The sequence below is a fragment of the Cebus imitator genome, unplaced genomic scaffold (assembly GCF_001604975.1).
Source record: "Cebus imitator isolate Cc_AM_T3 unplaced genomic scaffold, Cebus_imitator-1.0 Scaffold19, whole genome shotgun sequence".
Taxonomy (NCBI): Eukaryota; Metazoa; Chordata; class Mammalia; order Primates; family Cebidae; genus Cebus; species Cebus imitator.
Genome location: NW_016107334.1, coordinates 1049575 through 1069754, shown reverse-complemented (window position 1 = coordinate 1069754; position 20180 = coordinate 1049575). Strand labels below are relative to the sequence as shown.

The following is a 20180-nucleotide window of genomic DNA, read 5'->3' as shown; positions in this document are numbered from 1 at the left end:
ATCTCTTGACCTCGTGATCCACCCGCCTCGGCCTCCCAAGTGCTGGGATTACAGGCTTGAGCCACCGCGCCCGGCCCAGAATGCATCTTTTTAAAGGCAACTGCTGTGCTTCTAGAAACTGAGAAAGGGGTTAGGGAAGATTTTTTAAGTTTCTAGAAATTTTCATGGGCTTTTACATTTTAATTTTTAGAATAAAAGTTACGTATACTGTCAGGAATATGGATGTTGTCATGTAATGGATACCTAAGTAGAATTTGTCCTGTTTGATGCTGAACCATATATGTAGCAATACTTTAATGTGATCTCTACTTTTAGGCAAATAAACATGGTATTTACCCTACTAATGACTCATCTAAGTGCAGAACAAGGGGAAAGTTGAGTGACTCTGTCTTTCCAGATGATTCACATTATATTCTGATTTTTTGAGTTTTACCCATATCCAAACTGTTCTTCATCCAGCCTGACATGGATTGATGTACTTAAAAGCTGAAGTTCACCCAGTAATATTTTATTGGTTCTGTTCTTTTTAGATCCATGAGATGGTCAGACAAGAAATTCTGGAGCAGGTCCTCAACAGGGTTGTTACCAGAGCGTCTTCTCCCATCAGTCATTTCTTAGGTATTAAACTTTGAAAGGGTGAATAAAGTTCCTAGAAGTATTTTCGTTTAAATGTCATAATCATTTAGTCCTGGAAAAAAATTTTAATAAGAGTTTAAATGCAGTATCTTTAATTGGATGTCAGTAAAGCAAATCCATTTATGTTGCCTATGACTGTCAATTGTCAAGAGGGCTGTAGTTGTCAGTAAGGAAAGCAACATTTAACCAATAAGGAAAACTTCCATTTTGCTTCAACATTCTCTCTTTTTCTTAATACCTCTCAAATGAGTGCTATCCTGCTGCTGCCACTCGTTGACTTTCTAGTCTCTTTAGCCTTGACATTCGGATTGCATAGCGTTTCTCTCTGGTAACCTCTGAATTTGCTGGGGTTATTTTTGTTGGTGGTGGTGGTGGTCTGTTTTCTTTTTTTAACACAGTTCACTCTGTTGCCCAGGCTGGAGTGCAGTGGCACAATCTCAGCTCACTGCAACCTCTTCCTCCTGGGTTCAGGAAGTTCTTATATCTTAGCATCCTGAGTAGCTGGGATTACAGGTGCACGCCACCATGCCCAGATAATTTTTGTATTATTAATAGAGGCAGGATTTCGCCATGTTGACCACGCTAGTCTTGAACTGTTGACTTCAGGTGATTCGCCCACGTTGGCTTCACAAAATGCTGGGATTACAGGCGTGAGCCACCATGCCTGGCCTGAATTTGCTGTTTTTAATACATAACTCCTAATGTCTAAATTTAATGGCCTTAATCACCAATTTTAAAAAATTCTCTATATCATTCATCATTGTTTATAAATCCCCTGAAACTTTTTAAGTTCTTCGATTACTCTAAGAGTTTACTTCTTTTCCTGCCTGTGACCAGTGTTTGTTTTACATCAAATATAATACAGCCCCCTTCAAACAAATTTTCCTTTCCATTGCTCCTGTTTCCGCTATTTGAAGCATGACTCTCCAGGTCCTGGAGGCCAGAATTACCTTTAATTTCTCAAGCATACTTGGTACCTAAGTTCTGTCATTTTTTCCCCCTTATACTGTTATTTTTTCTGTCTTTTTATTCCCTCCTTCCCACAACCTCACATTTACTGTCTAGTTCTCATTCTTACAAACTTGAGTTTAGACAGCTGCCACAGCTTTCTAACTGGTTTCCTGGGCTTTTCTTCTCCCTGCAGCAATTTAACCTGCATATTACCACAGGTTAGTATTCCTAAAATAACACTTTATTACTCGAAAATCATCAGTATGTTCTTTAATAAATCCTCAGACCTTTATCCAGACACTGAAGGTCTTTGACAGTTTGATCCCAACCTACCTTTCTTTTTTTTTTTTTTTTTTTTTTGAGTCGGAGTTTCGCTCTTGTTACCCAGGCTGGAGTGCAATGGCGCAATCTCGGCTCACCGCAACCTCCGCCTCCTGGGTTCAGGCAATTCTCCTGCCTCAGCCTCCTGAGTAGCTGGGATTACAGGCACGTGCCACCATGCCCAGCTAATTTTTTGTATTTTTAGTAGGGATGGGGTTTCACCATGTTGACCAGGATGGTCTCGATCTCTTGACCTCGTGATCCACCCGCCTCGGCCTCCCAAAGTGCTGGGATTACAGGCGTGAGCCACCGCGCCCGGCCCCAACCTACCTTTCAATGTTAAAGTCAGTTATTTACTTTCCTGGATTCTTCACCCCAGCATCATTGATTTCCGTACCATCTTCCTAATATGTCTTATACTTACCTTTTTTATACCTTTACTCATAGTTTCCCTTTATACATGTAGGTCTTTCTGGTTCTTTGTGCATTTAAATGTTCCCCATCTTTTAGAACCTGGTTTAGATTCCTTGTCATTGCTTTCCTAATATATACCAACTCATAATGATCTCCTCTTCCTTTGAACTCCTATTTAAACTCTCTTTACTAGTTGGTTGACAATGAACTATGTTTGGAATTTTTAGATATTTGATATTCCTCTGTGATTGACCTCTTTAATTCTTTAAAAAAATTTTTTTTTGCTTACAACTAAAGTATTAAAATTTTTGAGAAGAGACTTTTGATACTTTATATGTTCCTAATAGGACCATATTATGCTTGTACGTTGTAAAAATTTAGAAATACGTATTGATTTATTTAAGCTTAGACATATGAAGATGTGTGCTACTACTTATGTCTAGGCATTGTAATAGGTTTCTTCCTTTCTTCTAGGCAATTTAATTTTTATAAAAATTGAAACTATCACAGAAAAAAGCTAAAATTATCCTGGTTACATTGGAGAAAAAGTATATACAAAATCAGTAGAAATTTGTATTACAGTATACTTGACTTAATTGAGAAAGGAAACAAAAACTTTACATTTCTTTCTCCGTATTTTTCTTTTATTTCAAATATCTTCAGTTATTTGAGGCAACTGATTGTAGATTCTGTTTTTCAGACCTGCTTTCAAATATCGTCATGTATGCACCCTTAGTTCTTCAAAGTTGTTCTTCTAAAGTCACAGAAGCTTTTGACTATTTGTCCTTTCTGCCCCTTCAGACTGTACAAAGGCTGCTTAAAGCAGTGCAGGTAAGTCTTCAGATTCCCAAGTAACTTGCCGAAACGAGGTTTAACTGTAGTGGAATTGCATTTCTGTATAAATATATATGTCTAAGAAATTCTATGCCCCGTTAGTCTGAAACATAAAATTTGTATTAAAACGGTAAAAGCATTGAGCAAGACTGTTTTCCATTCACTCTCCATAGCACTATTCTCTCAGCTCATTTTCAAGTTAATGAAATAATTCAAAGTCTCTTAGAGCATTATTGAGTACAAGAGATTTACAAAGGCATTCACAGCCAGTTTCATTTTACTGTCTCAAAGTGTACTATTGTTCTTGTTAACTGTAATAAACATTAAAACATGAATATAAAACAGAAGTACACTTCCTTATAGAAGCCATAAGGTAACAGTATTGGGTAGAAATGAGCTCAGGCTAATAAGCAAACTTGTTCTGTTTTTACCCAGTGATTCTTTCTTTTTCAGCCCCTTCTGAAAGTCAGCATGTCAATGAGAGATTCCTTGATACTTGTCCTTCGGAAAGCTATGTTTGCCAAGTACGTAGCATCTTTTTATATCATAGGAAGATGTTGCCTTCTAATGTAGGGGCTAAAGTTATTGCTGCCATCTCCTAGTACCACCTGTTCACAGTGGTCATGCAGATTCCTAACGCCGCAGAGGAGTTTCATCAAATAAGGCATTGTGCTGAGTGCTCTGTGTGCTTTTTTCATTTGGTCTTCAGAACAACCCTGTGAAGTAAGAAGTACTGCAGTTCCCATTTTACAGATAAGGAAATTTAGGCTTAGGGAAGATGAGTGACTTTCCAAAGGTAAAACAGTAGTTGGTGGTGGAGCGAGGATTCAAAGTCAGGTCTAACATCAGAACTTGTGATGTCATATACTCTGCTGAACTACACTAGAATAATCTTCAGGATAATGTTCTAGTGCCAAATATTCTGAAACCTGACCTGGCAGCAGTTCCAAAGGGGAAAGCACCTTAGTCAAGAAGAGTATACTTAAGAATCTCATTGTAGTGAACATCTGAAGGTGATCTAGAGGCTAGTAGATAAAATTAATTGTTGAGAGGAATGAGTTTTATTTGTAGCCTGTTAGCTCCTGACATCTCTTCCTTTATTTCTTAGTATGTAAGCTAGAGATGATAATACCGTCTCCTCAAAATATAAGACAATAATATGTGAAAAGCATTTGGTACTTTGAGGATAAGATGCCCAATTAATATCACATTGGCCATATTATAATATATTCATGGGTGACCAGAGGAACAGCTAAGCCATCTGCTATTATGTTTGTTTTAGAATTAACAGTTTTTGTTACTCCTCACCCAAAGGCATGGCTAACAGACTGAGATGTTGTCACATCTTTAGCATGAATTAATCGTTGAGCCTCAGTGAGATGAGTGTGACATTTTCTGGAAGGAGAGTTTACATGACATCAAGTACTACATTCTTCTGTGATAAAAGAGCATGTGAAGGGAAGCACTCCTCCAAACAAGCAAAATCAGCAATTCCTTACATTTGAGTAACCAGCCAGTTTTACAGTCTGTCAGCACTCTTATTCTTACTCCTCACACAGACTCGAGAGCAGGCTAGAAGGAAGTCGAGTATCATGAGTTAAGTAATGAAAAAAGTCAGTTCAGGTTCTTTACTGTAAATTCCTTTGAACAGCTGATTCCTTATTTTGAGTATATAAATTCACTTTGTTTTGCTCTGTGCCTTATTGTTTGTACATATTCCTTCTCTGTATGGAAATAGCTGGATTTTTCTGACCCAGAGCATATTCCTATGAAATAGTACTGTTTGTTAACTTCTCTGTTTCTGAGCTAGCCAGCTTGATGCCCGAAAATCTGCAGTTGCTGGGTTTTTGCTGCTCCTGAAGAACTTTAAAGTTTTGGGCAGCCTGTCATCCTCTCAGTGCAGTCAGCCTCTTAGTGTCAGTCAGGTAAGGATTGTTTATGTTAACTCATGGTGTGTGCGTATCGTTCATGTGCATTGATGAAATAAATGTATGCTGTTGCCTTTTATTCCTGTTATGGTTGTAACAATGATCCTGGAACTAAAGAGTCTGATGATGATGATGGTGATGATGATGATATTGGCTAACACTTACCAATGGCAGATTTACTGTATGCTGTACTGTGCTATCTGGTATGGTGGTCCCTATCCTCAAGGTGGCTGTTGAATGGAGCACTTGACTGCAATGTGGCTAGTGTGCAAAATTCATACCAGATTTTAAAAGAGTGTAAACATCTAATAATTTTTAATATTGATTATACCTTCAGATAGAATTTTGTATGCGTTGGATTACAGAAAATATTAAAATGACTTTACCTCTTTCTCTTTACTTTTTTAATGTGGCTACTAGAAAATATAAAATTACGTATATGGCTTGCATTGGTGGTTCATATTATATTTCTTTTGGATAGCACTGTGCTAAAGTGCTTTACATTGATTATCTCATTTAATCTTCACAGCTGTCCTCTGATGCTAGATACTATTATTGTCCCTATTTTATTATGTTAATTTATTTACTTTGTACATATACATCTATTACACCTTGTAATCTGAGAAAACCTTTTTATAATAATATGGTAATCTAGGCTTTGGAGCAGTAAAATTGTCTTCATAATTTAAATGATGTACTATAAGATTTATAAATAGGAGACATAATTATATGTAACAGTTTCACTAGGAATCCTCACTTTATTGCTTTGGTATAACTATATAAAGCTTTTGTCTATAACGTATAACACAGATTAAATATTAGGAACACTAGATATCATTTGTGTGTTACTATCCCCATTTTAAAAATAGGGAAACTGGCCAGGCGTGGTGGCTCACGCCTGTAATCTCAGCAATTTGGGAGGCTGAGGCGGGTGGATCACGAGATCAGGAGTTCAAGACCAGCCTGGCCAAAACAGTGAAACCCCATCTCTACTAAAAATACAAAAATTAGCTGGGCATGGTGGCGGGCACCTGTAGTCCCAGCTTCTGAGGAGGCTGAGGCAGGAGAATTGCTTGAACCCAAGAGGCAGAGGTTGCGGTGAGCTGAGATCACGCCATTGCACTCCAGCCTGGGCAACAAGAGCCAAAACTCCATCTCAAAAAGAAAAAAACAAGAATAGGGAAACTGAGACTGAGCCAGGTTAAATAACTTGCCCAAGGTTATCTAACCAAGAAAGGATAGAAAAGGATTTGGCCTCAGGCAGTATGTGATGCCCGGTGTAAGGATTAGGTCTATAATTGCTGATTTTATTATGTAATTCACACAAAGGATGGCAATTGTTTGTCATGTCCATTTCTAAACAAAAGACTGTCTTCCCCTAAACCTTTCTAGAATTTGTGGAAGAGCAAGATTCTTCTAGCTCTTGAAGAAGTCTGAGACCTTTTAAATAAAATTATGTATATTGTTACTACTAGATTCTAATGGCTTGAAATAAGCAGTGTGCCTTGCTAAGCAATTGGTATTGTCAAGGAAACCTTAAGGAATGGGGAACAGTTAATTTTGTTAAAATGCTTAGAAATTCTCTTACTCCAAACCAGAATAAAAGTGACACTTACTTCTGCATCGTAATGATTATACTGCCTGTCTCATCCTGGGGTTTGGCATGTGGAGAAAGCTAAGTGTAAGTTTTTTTGACCAAAAAATTAGGCTTATTTAGCTCCTGTTGGAAACTGCTTTCATAAGGTAGACATGAGTTGGCCTGTCTTCTTTCAGGTTCATGTGGATGTTCATGGCCATTACAATTCTGTCGCCAATGAAACTTTTTGTCTCGAGATCATGGATAGTTTGAGGAGATGCTTAAGCCAGCAAGCTGATGTTCGACTCATGCTTTATGAGGTAAGTCAGTAGAATGGAAGGAATGTAGCAAACCCTCAACTAATAATTCATTTTATTTTAGTACATTTTTTCCTGATTATAAAAGCACAGTAGATATGCTCTTATTTGATGTAGTCAGCACCAGTAGCTAGTGATGTTTAGTCAAAAAAGTTGTTTAAAGCAGGGCACAGTGGCTCACGGCTGTATTCCCAAACACCTTGTGAGGCCAAGGTAGGAGGATCAAGCAAGACTCTGTCTTTACAAAAAAATAAGAGAATAAAAACATTAGCTGAGTGTGGTGGCATGTGCCTGTGGTCCCAGCTACTTAGGAGCCTGAAGCAGGAGGATCCCAGGAGTTTCAGGCTGCAGTGAGCTGGGATCATACCACTGCACCCCAACCCAGGCAGTAGAGTGAGACCTTGTCTCTAAAAAAGTTTTTTTAAGGTTTTTAAGGTGAGAAATCATAAAACACAGTTGATATACCTTAAACATTTTATTTTAATTTGAAATATTTAAATGTACTATTAATTTGCCACAAGTCCTTTATTTTGCTTTGTTATTGAGTGCAAGTTTACTTCCTGTCTCTCATACAAACCCATACCCTTAATTTATTGCCTATAGTTTCAAATTTATGTTTACCGAAAGTGGTATAAAAACTTTAAGCTACTTCAGATACAATGTAGTATAAAAATCTTTTAGATAGCTTCAGTTTTTTTCTCTAACTTTTTATAATTGTCTTACCTCTCATTTATCAGAAATTGGTTTTAGAGACTGACTTTCCAAACATTTAACTTGGGTTTTTTTTCTTTGACACAGAGTCTCACTCTGTTGCCCAGGCTGGAGTGCAGTGGCACAATCTCAGCTCACTGCAACCTCTGTCCTCCATCTCCTGGGTTCAAGCAATTCTCCTGCCTCTCAGCCTCCTGAGTAGCCTGGATTACAGGTGTGTGCCACCATGCTCAGCTGATTTTTATATTTTTAGTAGAGACGGGATTTCACCATGTTGGCCAGGTTGGTCTCATACTCCCAGCCTCAAGTGATCTGCCTGCCTCAGCCTCCCAGAGAATTGGTATTACAGGCGTGAGCCACTGTGTGCCTGGGCTAACTTAGTTTTTATAAAAGCAACTTCTTTTTTCTTTTTGGACTGGGTTTTCAACAGTTTACTGAATGTCTGATTAAATCACTAATTTTTATGACAGTGTAACTACTGACTTATTATTAGCATATAACTCACCTAGTGGATATTGTGTTAGCATGCATGAAAACAACATTCATCTTTCTGTACATTTCCATCAGAGCTCTTAGGTGCCTGGGTACACTATCAATGAGCAGTAATATTTTGAGAGGAATCTTTTTTTTTTTCTGAGCAGTAGGTCTCAACAGTGGGCTTAAAATACTTGGTAAACTGTGCTATAAACAAATGTGATGTCTATCGTGCAGGCTTTGCTGTTCCATTTACAGAACACAGGCAGAGTAAATGTAGCATAATTCTAAAGAGCCCTAGGATTTTTGGAATAGTAAATGAGCACTGACTTCAACTTAAACTCACCAGCTACATTAACCTCTAACAAGATAGTCAGCCTGTCCTTTGAAGCCAGGCATTGACTTCTTCTCCCTAGCTAAGAAAGTTACCAGGTAAAATTTTCTTCCAAAATAAGGCTATTTCATCTACATTGGAAATCCATTGTTTAATATAGCCACTTCCATCAATTATGTTAGCTGTATCTTCTGGATAATTTGCCCCGGCCTCTCCATCAGCAGTTGCTGCTTCACTTTGCACTTTTCTCTTTTTTTGAGACAAAGTCTCACTCTGTCACCCAGGCTGCAGTGGAGTGGTGTGATCTCGGCTCACTGCAACCTCTGCTTCCTGGGTTCAAGTGATTCTCTCACCTCAGCCTCCCGAGTAGCTGGGATTACAGGCAAATGCCACCACGCCCAGCTAATTTTGTATTTTTAGTTGAGATGGGATTTCATCGTGTTGGCCAGGCTGGTCTCAAACTCCTGACCTCAGGTGATCCTTTTGCCTTGGCCTCCCAAAGTGCTGGGATTACAGATGTGAGCCACCATGCCGGGCCTGTATCTTTTCTTTAAACAAAAATTTTTTTTGCTTTTACTCATGGATGAACTGCGTAACCTCTTTTCCAGGTTCCAGAAAGAAAGTTCTCCCCAGGATTATTAAATTTTTTTGGAGACAGTTTCGCTCTGTTGCCCAGGCTGGAATGCACTGGTGTGATCTCAGCTCACTGCAACCTTCATGCCTTAGCCTCCTGAATAGCCGGGATTATGGGGATTTGCCACCACTCCTGGCTAATTTTTATATTTTTAGTAGAGACAGAGTTTTGCTGTGTTGGCCAGGCTGGTATCCAACTCCTAACCTCAAGGGATCTGCCTGCCTCGGCCTCCCAAAGTGCTGGGATTACATGTGTGAGCCACTGCACCTGGCCTTCCCAGGATTTTAATCTGAGCTGTTCTTAATTAAGACTAGGAAATTTTGAGTGGGAAAAAAATATGGTCATTTATATTAGGGCATTTAGGACCATCAGATACAGTCTCAGTAGGAAAGAACTGAGAATAGGATAAAGAAAGTGTTATTTTAAAGTTGTGATTGTCCAAATCATTAGTATCTCTGTTGATTTCCTCTCTTTGATTCTACTTAGGGGTTTTATGATGTTCTTCGAAGGAACTCTCAGCTGGCTAATTCAGTCATGCAAACTCTGCTCTCACAGGTAAAATATATTTTTATGGATACAGGGAAAACAGATAATGAAGGATTGAGAGACAATTGGTGTTTTTTAGACCTTTCAAAATATAAAGTAATTTCCAACTAATACAGTGGTACTTTGTGAACATGCTGGGGGTTTGTGATACTGTTCTGGGTTGTCTCATCTTGGTTACCACTCACCTGTATGCCAAAATACCATCATCTACCAGTTATCCCTGTGAATCAACAGTCTGTATCCTAAGTCAGAAGGACATTTTGAAGAACCATTTATATAAGGACTATCAGCAGCTAGATCCATTATATTTCTGAAAGAAAAAAAGAAATCCGAAACAAATATAGCAAAATGTTATTTCTTAAATCTGGGTAACAGATACATGGATGTCTCTTAGGTTCCTCTCTGTACTTTTCAGTTAACGCGTTTTTCAATTATGAAATATTTCAAAGGACCATCAAGATTAGAAGAATTCATATAGAGACTCTACCAGGAGGTTTAAATTATGAAATATTTCAAAGGACCATCAAGATGAGAATTCATATAGAGACTCTACCAGGAGGACCCCTCTAGGCTCCTCCAGCCCCCTCGTCTATCATTTTGTTGGTTCTCTCTCTATCAATGCCATTGCTTTGTGATAGTTACGACGTTTCATTTGAAATTAAGGTCTCAGGTGTGTGAACATTACTGGAAGGTCCCATACTATCTATCCATCAAAAGCTTTTCATTTGGCCTTGGGCTTGATCCTATATGAAATTTATATTCTGTTATATTGTATCTTTCAAACTGTAATCAACACATCTACATTCACACATTTAACAAAAATAGAAAATTATGTTCAAAGGCATAGAATAGTGCTTTCTGACTCAGGTTAATATGCTGACTAGTAAAATTCTGCAGACTCCAAAAGTTAAAAGGAGAAAAATAATAACTAATATTTTTTCAGCTCTCTTATATGCCAGATACTGTTTGAAGTACTTTACATGTATTGTCATGTTTAATCCTTATACAATGAATATTAATAATATCCTCAGTTTTAAGATGAGGAACCAAGGTACAGATACTTTTATAAAAACCAGTAATAAGTAGTGGTACCGGAATCTTGGACTCAGCCAGTCTGAGACTCTGGATCCTATATTTTTAACCTCCAAGTTCACTGAAAATGTTGAGTGCATGTACAAGTTTAGGAACAGAAGGAATTGGAATAGGGAAGATGATTCTAATCAGTACGATATTCAAAGCAAGAGCAAAGATGGGTGAGCCAAAGCAATCAAAACTTGGCTGCATTGTCCTTTGAACAGTTGGGAAATGTGTCTTAGAAGACATTAGATATTAATGATACCTTTCACCTGACAAGTTAAAAAAGTAAAAAGCATTTATGAGCCAGGGTATCTTTTTTTTTCTGACTATACACAGTTAAAACAGTTCTATGAGCCAAAACCTGATCTGTTGCCTCCTCTGAAATTAGAAGCTTGTATTCTGGCCCAAGGAGATAAGATCTCTCTACAAGAACCACTGGTGAGACTTTTATTCTTCCTTCAACCATTATTTTTACCGTTAAGGATAAGGTTGATCTCCACAAAAAGATACATTCCGCTGTGAAACTCTATTGCTGGTTCTTCCAATGAATGTTTACTTTTAAGTCTTCCTTGCTTATCATTTCTGAACCATTATAATTTTGGATCTATTGGTAAGTTATCTCCATGTTAGCCCTTTACTAAGTCAAGGCTTCCCCCAGAGAGTATCTTATCTCATTTATGAATCTTTGATTGCATTCACTAAATATACTTTAGAGTGGGGAGAGTGATGATGATGTCACCTAGGAACAGATGAACCTAGGAACCTGCCTCTAGTCCAGAGGAAGTATATGATTTAGGCGGAACCAGGATTGGCACTGTCCAACCTTCAGAGGAGCTAGGACTGGTTCAGTTTCTGTTCTTATCTAGCCTCAGAAGAACAGGGGAGAGGATAAAAAAGGAAACTCCCACCCCAAGCAACTTAACAACTCATGGCAGAAAAAGAGGAGGAAGTCTTTCAGTTGCCATATCTTGCCTTCATTTCTGTGCCTTCTGTGACATGAAATGTCCTCAGCCTAGATCTAAGATACTGTGTTGGTCTCCTAAAGATTCCCTCAACATAAACCTCTATCTTTAGAATAGTCTCTGGGACTCAAATGAACTAGAGAAGATTTAACTTCGCCACCTAGCTCCAGGGTTGTTTGTTTCAAACCAGAGACAGCACATCTAATGTTGCATTTTGAGGTGTCAGCCACGTAGGCCAGTTTTGGGGGGGAAGCATCAGAAAAGCATGCTGCTATTCAGTTTATTTTCCCAGTTTTGTTAATTTAGATGGACTTAATTTGTAATGCTAATGAGTTCTTTTCTTTAACCTTATAGATAAGAATTACTTGCTGGTTACGAATACCTTATAGGTTATCCCTCAACACTCACGAGTATTTAATTTACTTACTTTCTCCTACAGGATTATCTGCTGTGTTGTATTCAGCATTGTTTGGCCTGGTATAAGAATACAGTGATACCCTTACAGCAGGGAAAGGAGGAGGAGGAGGAGGAAGAGGAGGAGGAGGAGGAGGAAGAGGCATTCTACCAAGACCTAGATGATATATTGGCATCCATTACTAATAGAATGATTAAGAGTGAGCTAGAAGACTTTGAACTGGTAATTGCTAAGTCCTCAGCTGTATTGAATGATGGGTTTCTTTAGTAGCTTATTAATTTTTATCTTGTGTCTTTTAGGATAAATCAGCAGATTTTTCTCAGAGCACCAGTATTGGCATAAAAAATAGTATCTGTGCCTTTCTTGTGATGGGAGTTTGTGAGGTTTTAATTGAATACAATTTCTCCATAAGTAATTTCAGGTAAGGTATTGCTATAACTCCACTTGTAATTTGATGAATTCTCCTTTTTATTTATACATTTTTACTCTAGCAGTATTCTAGGCAGTAAACAGGCCACAGACTATGACACTATCTCTTAAATGAACACCTAGTCTAAGACTGAACTGTGTTCTTTCCACTAGAGAGCACTCAAGTGCATGCTTACCAGGCCTAGGAAATGAAAGCCTCCCAGACCGGGAATTCAAGAACTCCTAATGATAACATGAAAATTTTGATTGGTGGTAGTATTGGATTTTCATACTCTGCAGGAACTGGTATAAATAAGGGAGGGGAGGCCAGGCACAGTGGCTCACGCCTGTAATCCCAGCACTTTGGGATGCCAAGGTAGGATCACTTGAGGTCAGGAGTTCAGGACTAGCCTGGCCAACATGGTGAACCCCCTTTCTACCAATAATATAAAAATTAGCCGGGTGATAGTGGCAGGGACCTGTAATTCCAGCTACTTGGGAGGCTGAGGCAGGAGAATCGCTCAAGCCTGGGAGGCGGAGGTTGTGGTGAGCCGAGGTCACACCACTGCACTCCAGTCTGGGCGACAGAATGAGGCCTGTCTCAAAAAATAAAAAAAAAAAAGGGAGGGGAAACAAAACCCAGATAGATTGGTGTGACCTAGGAGTATTATATTAATGAAGTTCCATTCATTTATAATGTTATGTCTAAAATATGACATTTACAGAAACATTGTGATTTCCTTATCACGTGTAAAAGTAAACCACAGTATTCTGATGTTTGTCCTTAGTGGTCTCTGTTTTGTTTTTCACAGTAAGAATACGTTTGAGGACATTCTGAGCTTATTTATGTGTTACAAAAAACTCTCTGACATCCTTAATGAAAAAGCTGGTAAAGGCAAAACAAAAATGGCCAACAAGACAAATGATAGTTTTTTGTCCATGAAATGTGTGTCCAGTCTTCTCACTGCTCTGTTCAGGTAGGTTCTGCTGGTGCACTTAACAACAACCACTCCTGAGGATAGGATGCCTGCCTAGGCACACTCGTTTCACCTAGTTTGGACTATTTACAGTAAGAACTAAGTCAGAAGGTTTTAATTTTCTTGAAATGAAAGCTGGATAATCCTGCGTAGGTACTTTTTATAGGTACCTTGAATTATTAAAGGAAAAATGAGAAACAGTGGTCTAATAAATGAAAAGACAGGCTTCAATTCCAACAGGGTGTTTTAAGAAAATCTATGTAAGTAAGCTTATACAAAATAACAGATTTTAAAAAGTAGAGGGGCAGGTGCAGTGGCTCGCGCCTGTAATCTAAGTACTTTGGGAGACTAAGGCTGGTGGATCACCTGAGCTCAAAAGTTTGAGACCAGCCATGACCAGTATGGTGAGACTTCGTTTCTACTAAAAATACAAAATTAGTGGGGCATGGTAGCACATGACTGTAATCCCAGCTACTTGGGAGGCTGAGGGAGGAGAATTGCTTCAACCTGGGAGGCGGAGGTTGCAGTGAGCTGCGATCACGACATTGCACTCCAGCCTGGGCAACAAGAGCAAAACTCCGTGTCAAAAAAATAAATAAGAAATAAAAATAAAAAGTTAGGGGGTGACCGAAGTAAAAATACAAAGGGACAACAAAAAAAAAACCTAAAAGACTAAGACGGACATTTACGTTTTATCAAAGTAAAGGATTTGGTGAGGGGGGAAAAAATGAGGAACAACTAAGAGTAATGATTATAAAAGCGCAGCCATAGCCATGACTGTAGCTTGGGCCGCCTAGAGAGTCTGCCATTCAGAGCTTATTGGCAGGCTCTGTTGGGTGTGCAAAAGCTTAATTTCATATCCCAATAGCAATAAGGGAATCTTTTTTTTTTTTTTTCTCTCTCTCTCTCTAGGGATAATACCCAAAGCCACCAAGAAAGCCTTTCTGTTCTTAGGTCCAACAATGAGTTTATGCGCTATGCAGTGAATGTAGCTCTGCAGAAAGTGCAGCAGCTAAAGGAAACAGGGCATATGAGTGGCCCTGATGGCCAAAACCCAGACAAGGTTTTTCAGAACCTCTGTGACATAACTCGGTAAGCCAGTCCCACCCCTTAGAAGCCTATTCCACTTGGCTATGGTTTCTCCAGAGAACAAGTTGGGAATGGAGGATGAAGGTAGTTTGAAGTTGGACATATTTTAAGAGTGAAACAATACAAAAAATTAGCCGGGCGTGATGGCAGGTGCTTGTAATCCCAGCTGCTTGGGAGACTGAAGCAGGAGAATCGCTTGAACCCAGGAGGTGGAGGTCGCAGTGAGCTCAGTTCCCACCACTGCACTCCAGCCTGGGTGACAGAGCAAGACTCTATCTTAGGCTGGGCGTGGTTGCTCATGCCTGTAATCCCAGCACTTTGGGAGGCCAAGGCAGTTGGATCACCTGAGCTCAGGAGTTCGAGGCCAGCCTGACCAAACCGCATCTCTACTAAAAATACAAAATTAGCTGTGTGTTGTGGCGCCTGCCTTAATTCCAGCTACTTGGGAGGCTGAGGCAGGAGAATCACTTGAACCCTGGAGGCGGAGGTTGCAGTGAGCTGAGATCGTACGACTGTACTCCAACCTGGGCAGCGAGCAAACTTCCATCTAAAAAAACAAAACAACAAAAAAAGTCTGTCTCAAAAAAAAAAGTGAAAGAAAATGCAGTAATTGACATAGGATCTTTTTCTAGTCCTGCCTTCCCCTGGCCCCCTGCCTTTTGTTGTTTGTTTGTTTGTTTTGAGACAGAGTCTCGCTCTGTTGCCCAGGCTGGATCACTGCAACCTCTGCCTCCCAGGTTCAAGCAATCCTTCCACTGCAGCTTCCTGAGAAGCTGGGACTACAGGTGCACTCCACCGTGCCCAACTAATTTTTATATTCTAATTTAATTTAACTTACATTTAGTGGAGATAGGGTTTTACCATGTTGGACAGGCTAATCTCAAACTCCTGACTTCAAGTGATACACCCACCTCAGCCTCCCAAAGTGCTGGGATAACAGGTGTAAGCTACTGTACCCAGCCCTTATTTTTTAAAAATTTTCTGTAGAGATGAGATTTCACCATGTTGCCAAGGCTGGTCTTGAACTCCTGGGCTCAAGCAATATGCCTGCCTCAACCTCCCAAAGTGCTGGGATTAAGGCCTGAGCCACTGAGGACTTTATTTATTTATTTATTTATTTATTTAAGAGATGGGGTTTGCTATGTTGCCCAGCCTGGGTTCACTAACTCTTGGGTTCACTAGGGCTTCTAGTCTTGCTTTGATATGGATTGTTAGTCACATATAAAATGTTGTTCTATTATCAGAGGAAAAAAAGGGATGTTACATCATGGTTAAGTGATTCAAAATACAGCAAAAACTGATGAAACTGAAGGAAAAATAGACAAATCCTTAATTATAATCAACCTTCTCCCTGTACTCAAAAAAAAAAACAGTAGCTAGAATATCTACTGGAAGGAGGTAGAAGATGTGAACAACACTGTCACTCAGCTTGATTTAATTAACACAGAACACTCCACAGCAGCTTCAAAATACACAGTATTTTTATGTGCACATGTTGTATTCACCAAGATGAACCATATTTTAGGCCATAAAAACTCAGCAAATTAAAAAAGTAGAAATCATTATGTTCTCTGACCACAACAGAATGAAACAAGAAAACAGTAACAGAAAAATATCTAGATAATCCCCATATAATTAGAAATTAAATGCACTTTTAAATAGCCCATAGTCAAAAAGTCCTAAGGGAAATTAGAAAATATCCCGAATAGAAACAGACAACATGTCAAAACATGTGATCCAGCCAAAGCACTATTGAGGAAATTAGAGCAGTTAGTGATTTAAAAATCTCAAATCTCTCATATAAACTTCCACATTAAGAAAACAGAAAAAGAGCAGATTATAATGAAAGTAGTCAGAAGGAAGGAAACAGACAAAAGCACAATTAGGAGGAAAGAGAAAGTTAAAATAGAAAACAGAAAAAGAAAGCTAGTTCTTTGAGAAGATCAATAAATTTAATGAACTTTAGTCAGACTAATCAGGAAAAGAGAAGACACATTATAGATAGCAGAAATGAGGAAGAGGGGACATCACTACTGATCCTACAGATGCTAAAAAATTGATAATAGAATATTAACAGTTTTATGCCAATAAACTTTAATGGATAGGTTTCTTGAAAGCTCACTCAACAAAAAATCGGCAGCCTGGCCGGGTGTGGTGGCTTACGTCTGTAATCCCAGCACTTTGGGAGGCCAAGGTGGTTGGATCACCTGAGGTCAGGAGTTTGAGACCAGCCTGGCCAACATGGTAAAACCTGGACTCCACTAAAAAAATACAAAATTAAACCAGACATGGTGATATGTGTCCCAGCTACTCGGGAAGCTGAGGCAGGAGGATCACTTGAACCTGGGAGGTGTGAGGTTGCAGTGCGCTGAGATCACGCCACTGCACTCCAGCCTGGGTGACAGAGTGAGACTCTATCTTGGAAAAAAAAAAAAAAAAAAGCAACCTGAGTAATCTTCTTTCTATTCAAAGAAATTGAATTTGTGGCTCAAACTTTTTTCACAAAACTTGAGATCTAGATCTATTCAGTGGTCAATTCTACCACATATTTAAGGGAGAAGTAATGTGAATTCTGTGTAAATTCTTCCAGAAAATAAAAGAGGAGAGAACATATTCCAACTCGTTTAATTAATGAGGCCAGCATTACCCTATTACATAACCAGACCCCGAACATTACAAAGAGACTGCACAGCAATATCCCTCATGAATGTAGAGTTTGCTGTGTTAAAGGCAGACTCAGAAGGCTATATACTGAATGATAACCATTTTATATGGTGTTTTGTAGAAAGTAAAACCATAGGGACAGAAATTAGATCTGTAGTTGCTTGGAAATGGGAGGAGAGAATTGACGGTCTGAGCACAAGGGAACTTTCAGAGTGATAAAAATATCTTGACTGTGAGGAGATCACACAACCACGTAGGTTTTTTTAAACTCTAGAACTGTTCACCTACAGGGTATGAATTTTACTGTATGTAATTTTATCTCAGTGAACTTGTCTTTAAAAACAAAACCACTTTCTCCTGCTTCAGAGTCTTGCTTTGGAGATACACTTCAATTCCTACTTCAGTAGAAGAGTCAGGAAAGAAAGAGAAAGGAAAGAGCATCTCACTGCTGTGCTTGGAGGGTTTACAGAAAGTATTCAGTGCTGTGCAGCAGTTCTTTCAGCCCAAGATTCAGCAGTTTCTCAGAGCTCTGGGTAAGCATTGGAGTATCAATAAATTGGCTTGATTTGGGTTTCTCCTGAACTCAGCCCCTGAATTCCATTTGTCAACCTACGAAGACATTTCAGAACAGTCCTAGTGTTGCTAAGGAGTGACATCTAGTGGATTCAGGATTGGCACGTAGTGGATTACATTCAGCCGCAAAGAGTGACTGGAAAATGGAATATAGTGTTAAGAAATCACAGAATTTTAGAAATACATTTAAGTTTGCCTTTAGACTTTTTTTGGCTAAAATTTTAGCTGTTAAAAGGCCTAAAAGCATGAGTTTATATCAAAGAAGGCAGAGTTTGTTTTTCATTCCTAGATGTCACAGATAAGGAAGGAGAAGAGAGAGAAGATGCAGATGTCAGTGTCACTCAGAGAACAGCATTCCAGATCCGGCAGTTTCAGGTGAGAAGCCTCGTGAAGCCGCTGTACTGGCTGGAGGGGCCTTGCAAGGGAACTGTTGGCAGGGGCAGCTGGAAGAATGGGCAGACGGTGAGCAAGTAGGAGTGGAATTTTTTCCTTGGGTCATCCAAGCAACAGGACATAGCTCTCAGAATGGAAGATAATGTATTTCAAAGGACCCTAGTGAGGATGTGTATTTAGCCACCCAAACCTGCAATACTCATTATCTCCAAGGACCACTGTTGGAATTGATACAGACAGAAAGGAGCCTTCAAGGTATACATAGAGCCTATGTTTTTGTTTTTGAGTCTGTGGTATAATTTGACTTGGTCTGATAGACTGCATAGACTGGACAGTAAAGCTTATTAGTTTCTAACCAATTGTCAAAATAGTGGGATGTTCTATCACAGGACTTTTTCATTTAACAAGTAATTTTGAAGTCCCTACCATGTGCCAGAAACAGTTCTAGGTGCTGGGGATATAGCAGGAACAAAAGAGACAAAATATTCCTATCCTTCTGGAGCTTTTATTATGGTAGAAAGACACTGACAAATAAATAATCAAAGACATAGTTACTTCAGGTAACAGGGAAGGTATATAAGGAATGCTGGGTTTGGTGCCTGGTCTAAGCCTGAGAACGACAGATAGGCTCCAGGGAGGTGTGAGCCACCAGAAATTGGGTACATAGTTCCTCATATACGTTTAGCATGGCCTTGGACCAGAAAGAGTCAGTTTTCAGGAAAATTCTCAGAGAGGTTTATGGTCAAAAACAGCTTAGGAAACTGCTGCTCAATCTAGGCTTGTTTTCAGATTTTATCCTCTTAGAATTTTGGTAGCTTTGAATTCTTTCTGTTCCAATCTAAGGAGTCTCTGACTAGATGCCTCTTTTTCCTGGTAGGAACGTGTCTGCTAACGTTGCCGTGTGTGCCTTCCTTTCTCAGAGGTCCTTGTTGAATTTGCTCAGCGGCCAGGAGGAAGATTTTAATAGCAAAGAAGCCGTCTTGCTAGTCACTGTTCTCACCAGCTTGTCCAAGCTCCTGGACCCCTCCTCTCCTCAGGTACTGGCACCCTTCACTTAACCTCTTGTAGCTTTCCTTGGACGGCAAGGCCTGTGGCATCATAAAAGTGTATCTCTCAATGTCCTTTTGAAGTTGAGCTTATTTTACATAATATATTTGATTATACACCTGAGTTAATATAAGACCTATAAGATGTATTCTTTCCTACGTAATGTGTCTTCCACAACATACATATATGCAGCCATACAGGGGAAGAACATATTGGTTTGGTTTTGTTTGTTCAGGGTAGACAGAAACACCACAGAAAGAATCCTGTGTTGATCTTTGGTGCCTTCAACCTTCTTAAACCTGAGTTCTTTGCCACTCTTGGTGTTTCCCCTTCTTTTCTAAGAAGAAGGTTGGTTAATGATGGAGAAGGCAGCTGCCTTTCTTAGCACAATCACCTAGTACTGACTTAGGAGGGAATGCAACAGAAGAGGATTAATTCAGAAAGTGTAACTAGAGTGCCAAAGCAGAAACGTCTTTGCAGAGGTATGTGTAAGGGTGCACACGTAGGTGTGGAGTTGTTCACACGCAGAAGAGTAAGACAAGAGCCACGTGTTGGGGCTCTGTTCCATCCAGGAGTAATTTTTCTGTAGGATGATAGAGAAACCTTCAGGAGCCCAGGCCTGTGTGCTCCTACCACGTCTGCTTCCTGAGCTTGAGAAAGACAGTGAGGCCCTGGGTATACTCCTCTTTACATGAGCCCTTGCCTCAGAAGACTGCAGCCTGGGAGTGCTATGGTGTTTGGGCACTAGAAAGCTGACCTGCTTCCTATTGTCCTACTTCCAGCTTTGCCCAGAGTCCCTTTTGTGATTCACTTCATCCATTTCCAAACAAACAGCTCACCCCCATCCGTTTCCAAACAGCTCACCCCCACTTTGCTTTCAGCGTCATCCTTTCATACTG

The 20180-nt window shown here is 39.5% G+C and overlaps 1 protein-coding gene across 1 annotated transcript in view; it reads left to right on the top strand.

The window, feature by feature from the left end:
• Positions 1-20180, top strand: part of FANCI (FA complementation group I) — a 73085-nt gene that overhangs the window by 38814 nt on the left and 14091 nt on the right. Inside the window, exons 13-26 of the mRNA XM_017517590.2 lie at positions 531-618; positions 3023-3153; positions 3610-3680; positions 4967-5081; positions 6858-6980; positions 9617-9685; positions 11090-11191; positions 12155-12352; positions 12430-12551; positions 13351-13515; positions 14428-14607; positions 17635-17801; positions 18131-18216; positions 19155-19271. Of these exons, the coding sequence (XP_017373079.2) occupies positions 531-618; positions 3023-3153; positions 3610-3680; positions 4967-5081; positions 6858-6980; positions 9617-9685; positions 11090-11191; positions 12155-12352; positions 12430-12551; positions 13351-13515; positions 14428-14607; positions 17635-17801; positions 18131-18216; positions 19155-19271 (1734 nt within the window). The remainder of the gene's footprint in view (positions 1-530; positions 619-3022; positions 3154-3609; positions 3681-4966; positions 5082-6857; positions 6981-9616; positions 9686-11089; positions 11192-12154; positions 12353-12429; positions 12552-13350; positions 13516-14427; positions 14608-17634; positions 17802-18130; positions 18217-19154; positions 19272-20180) is intronic.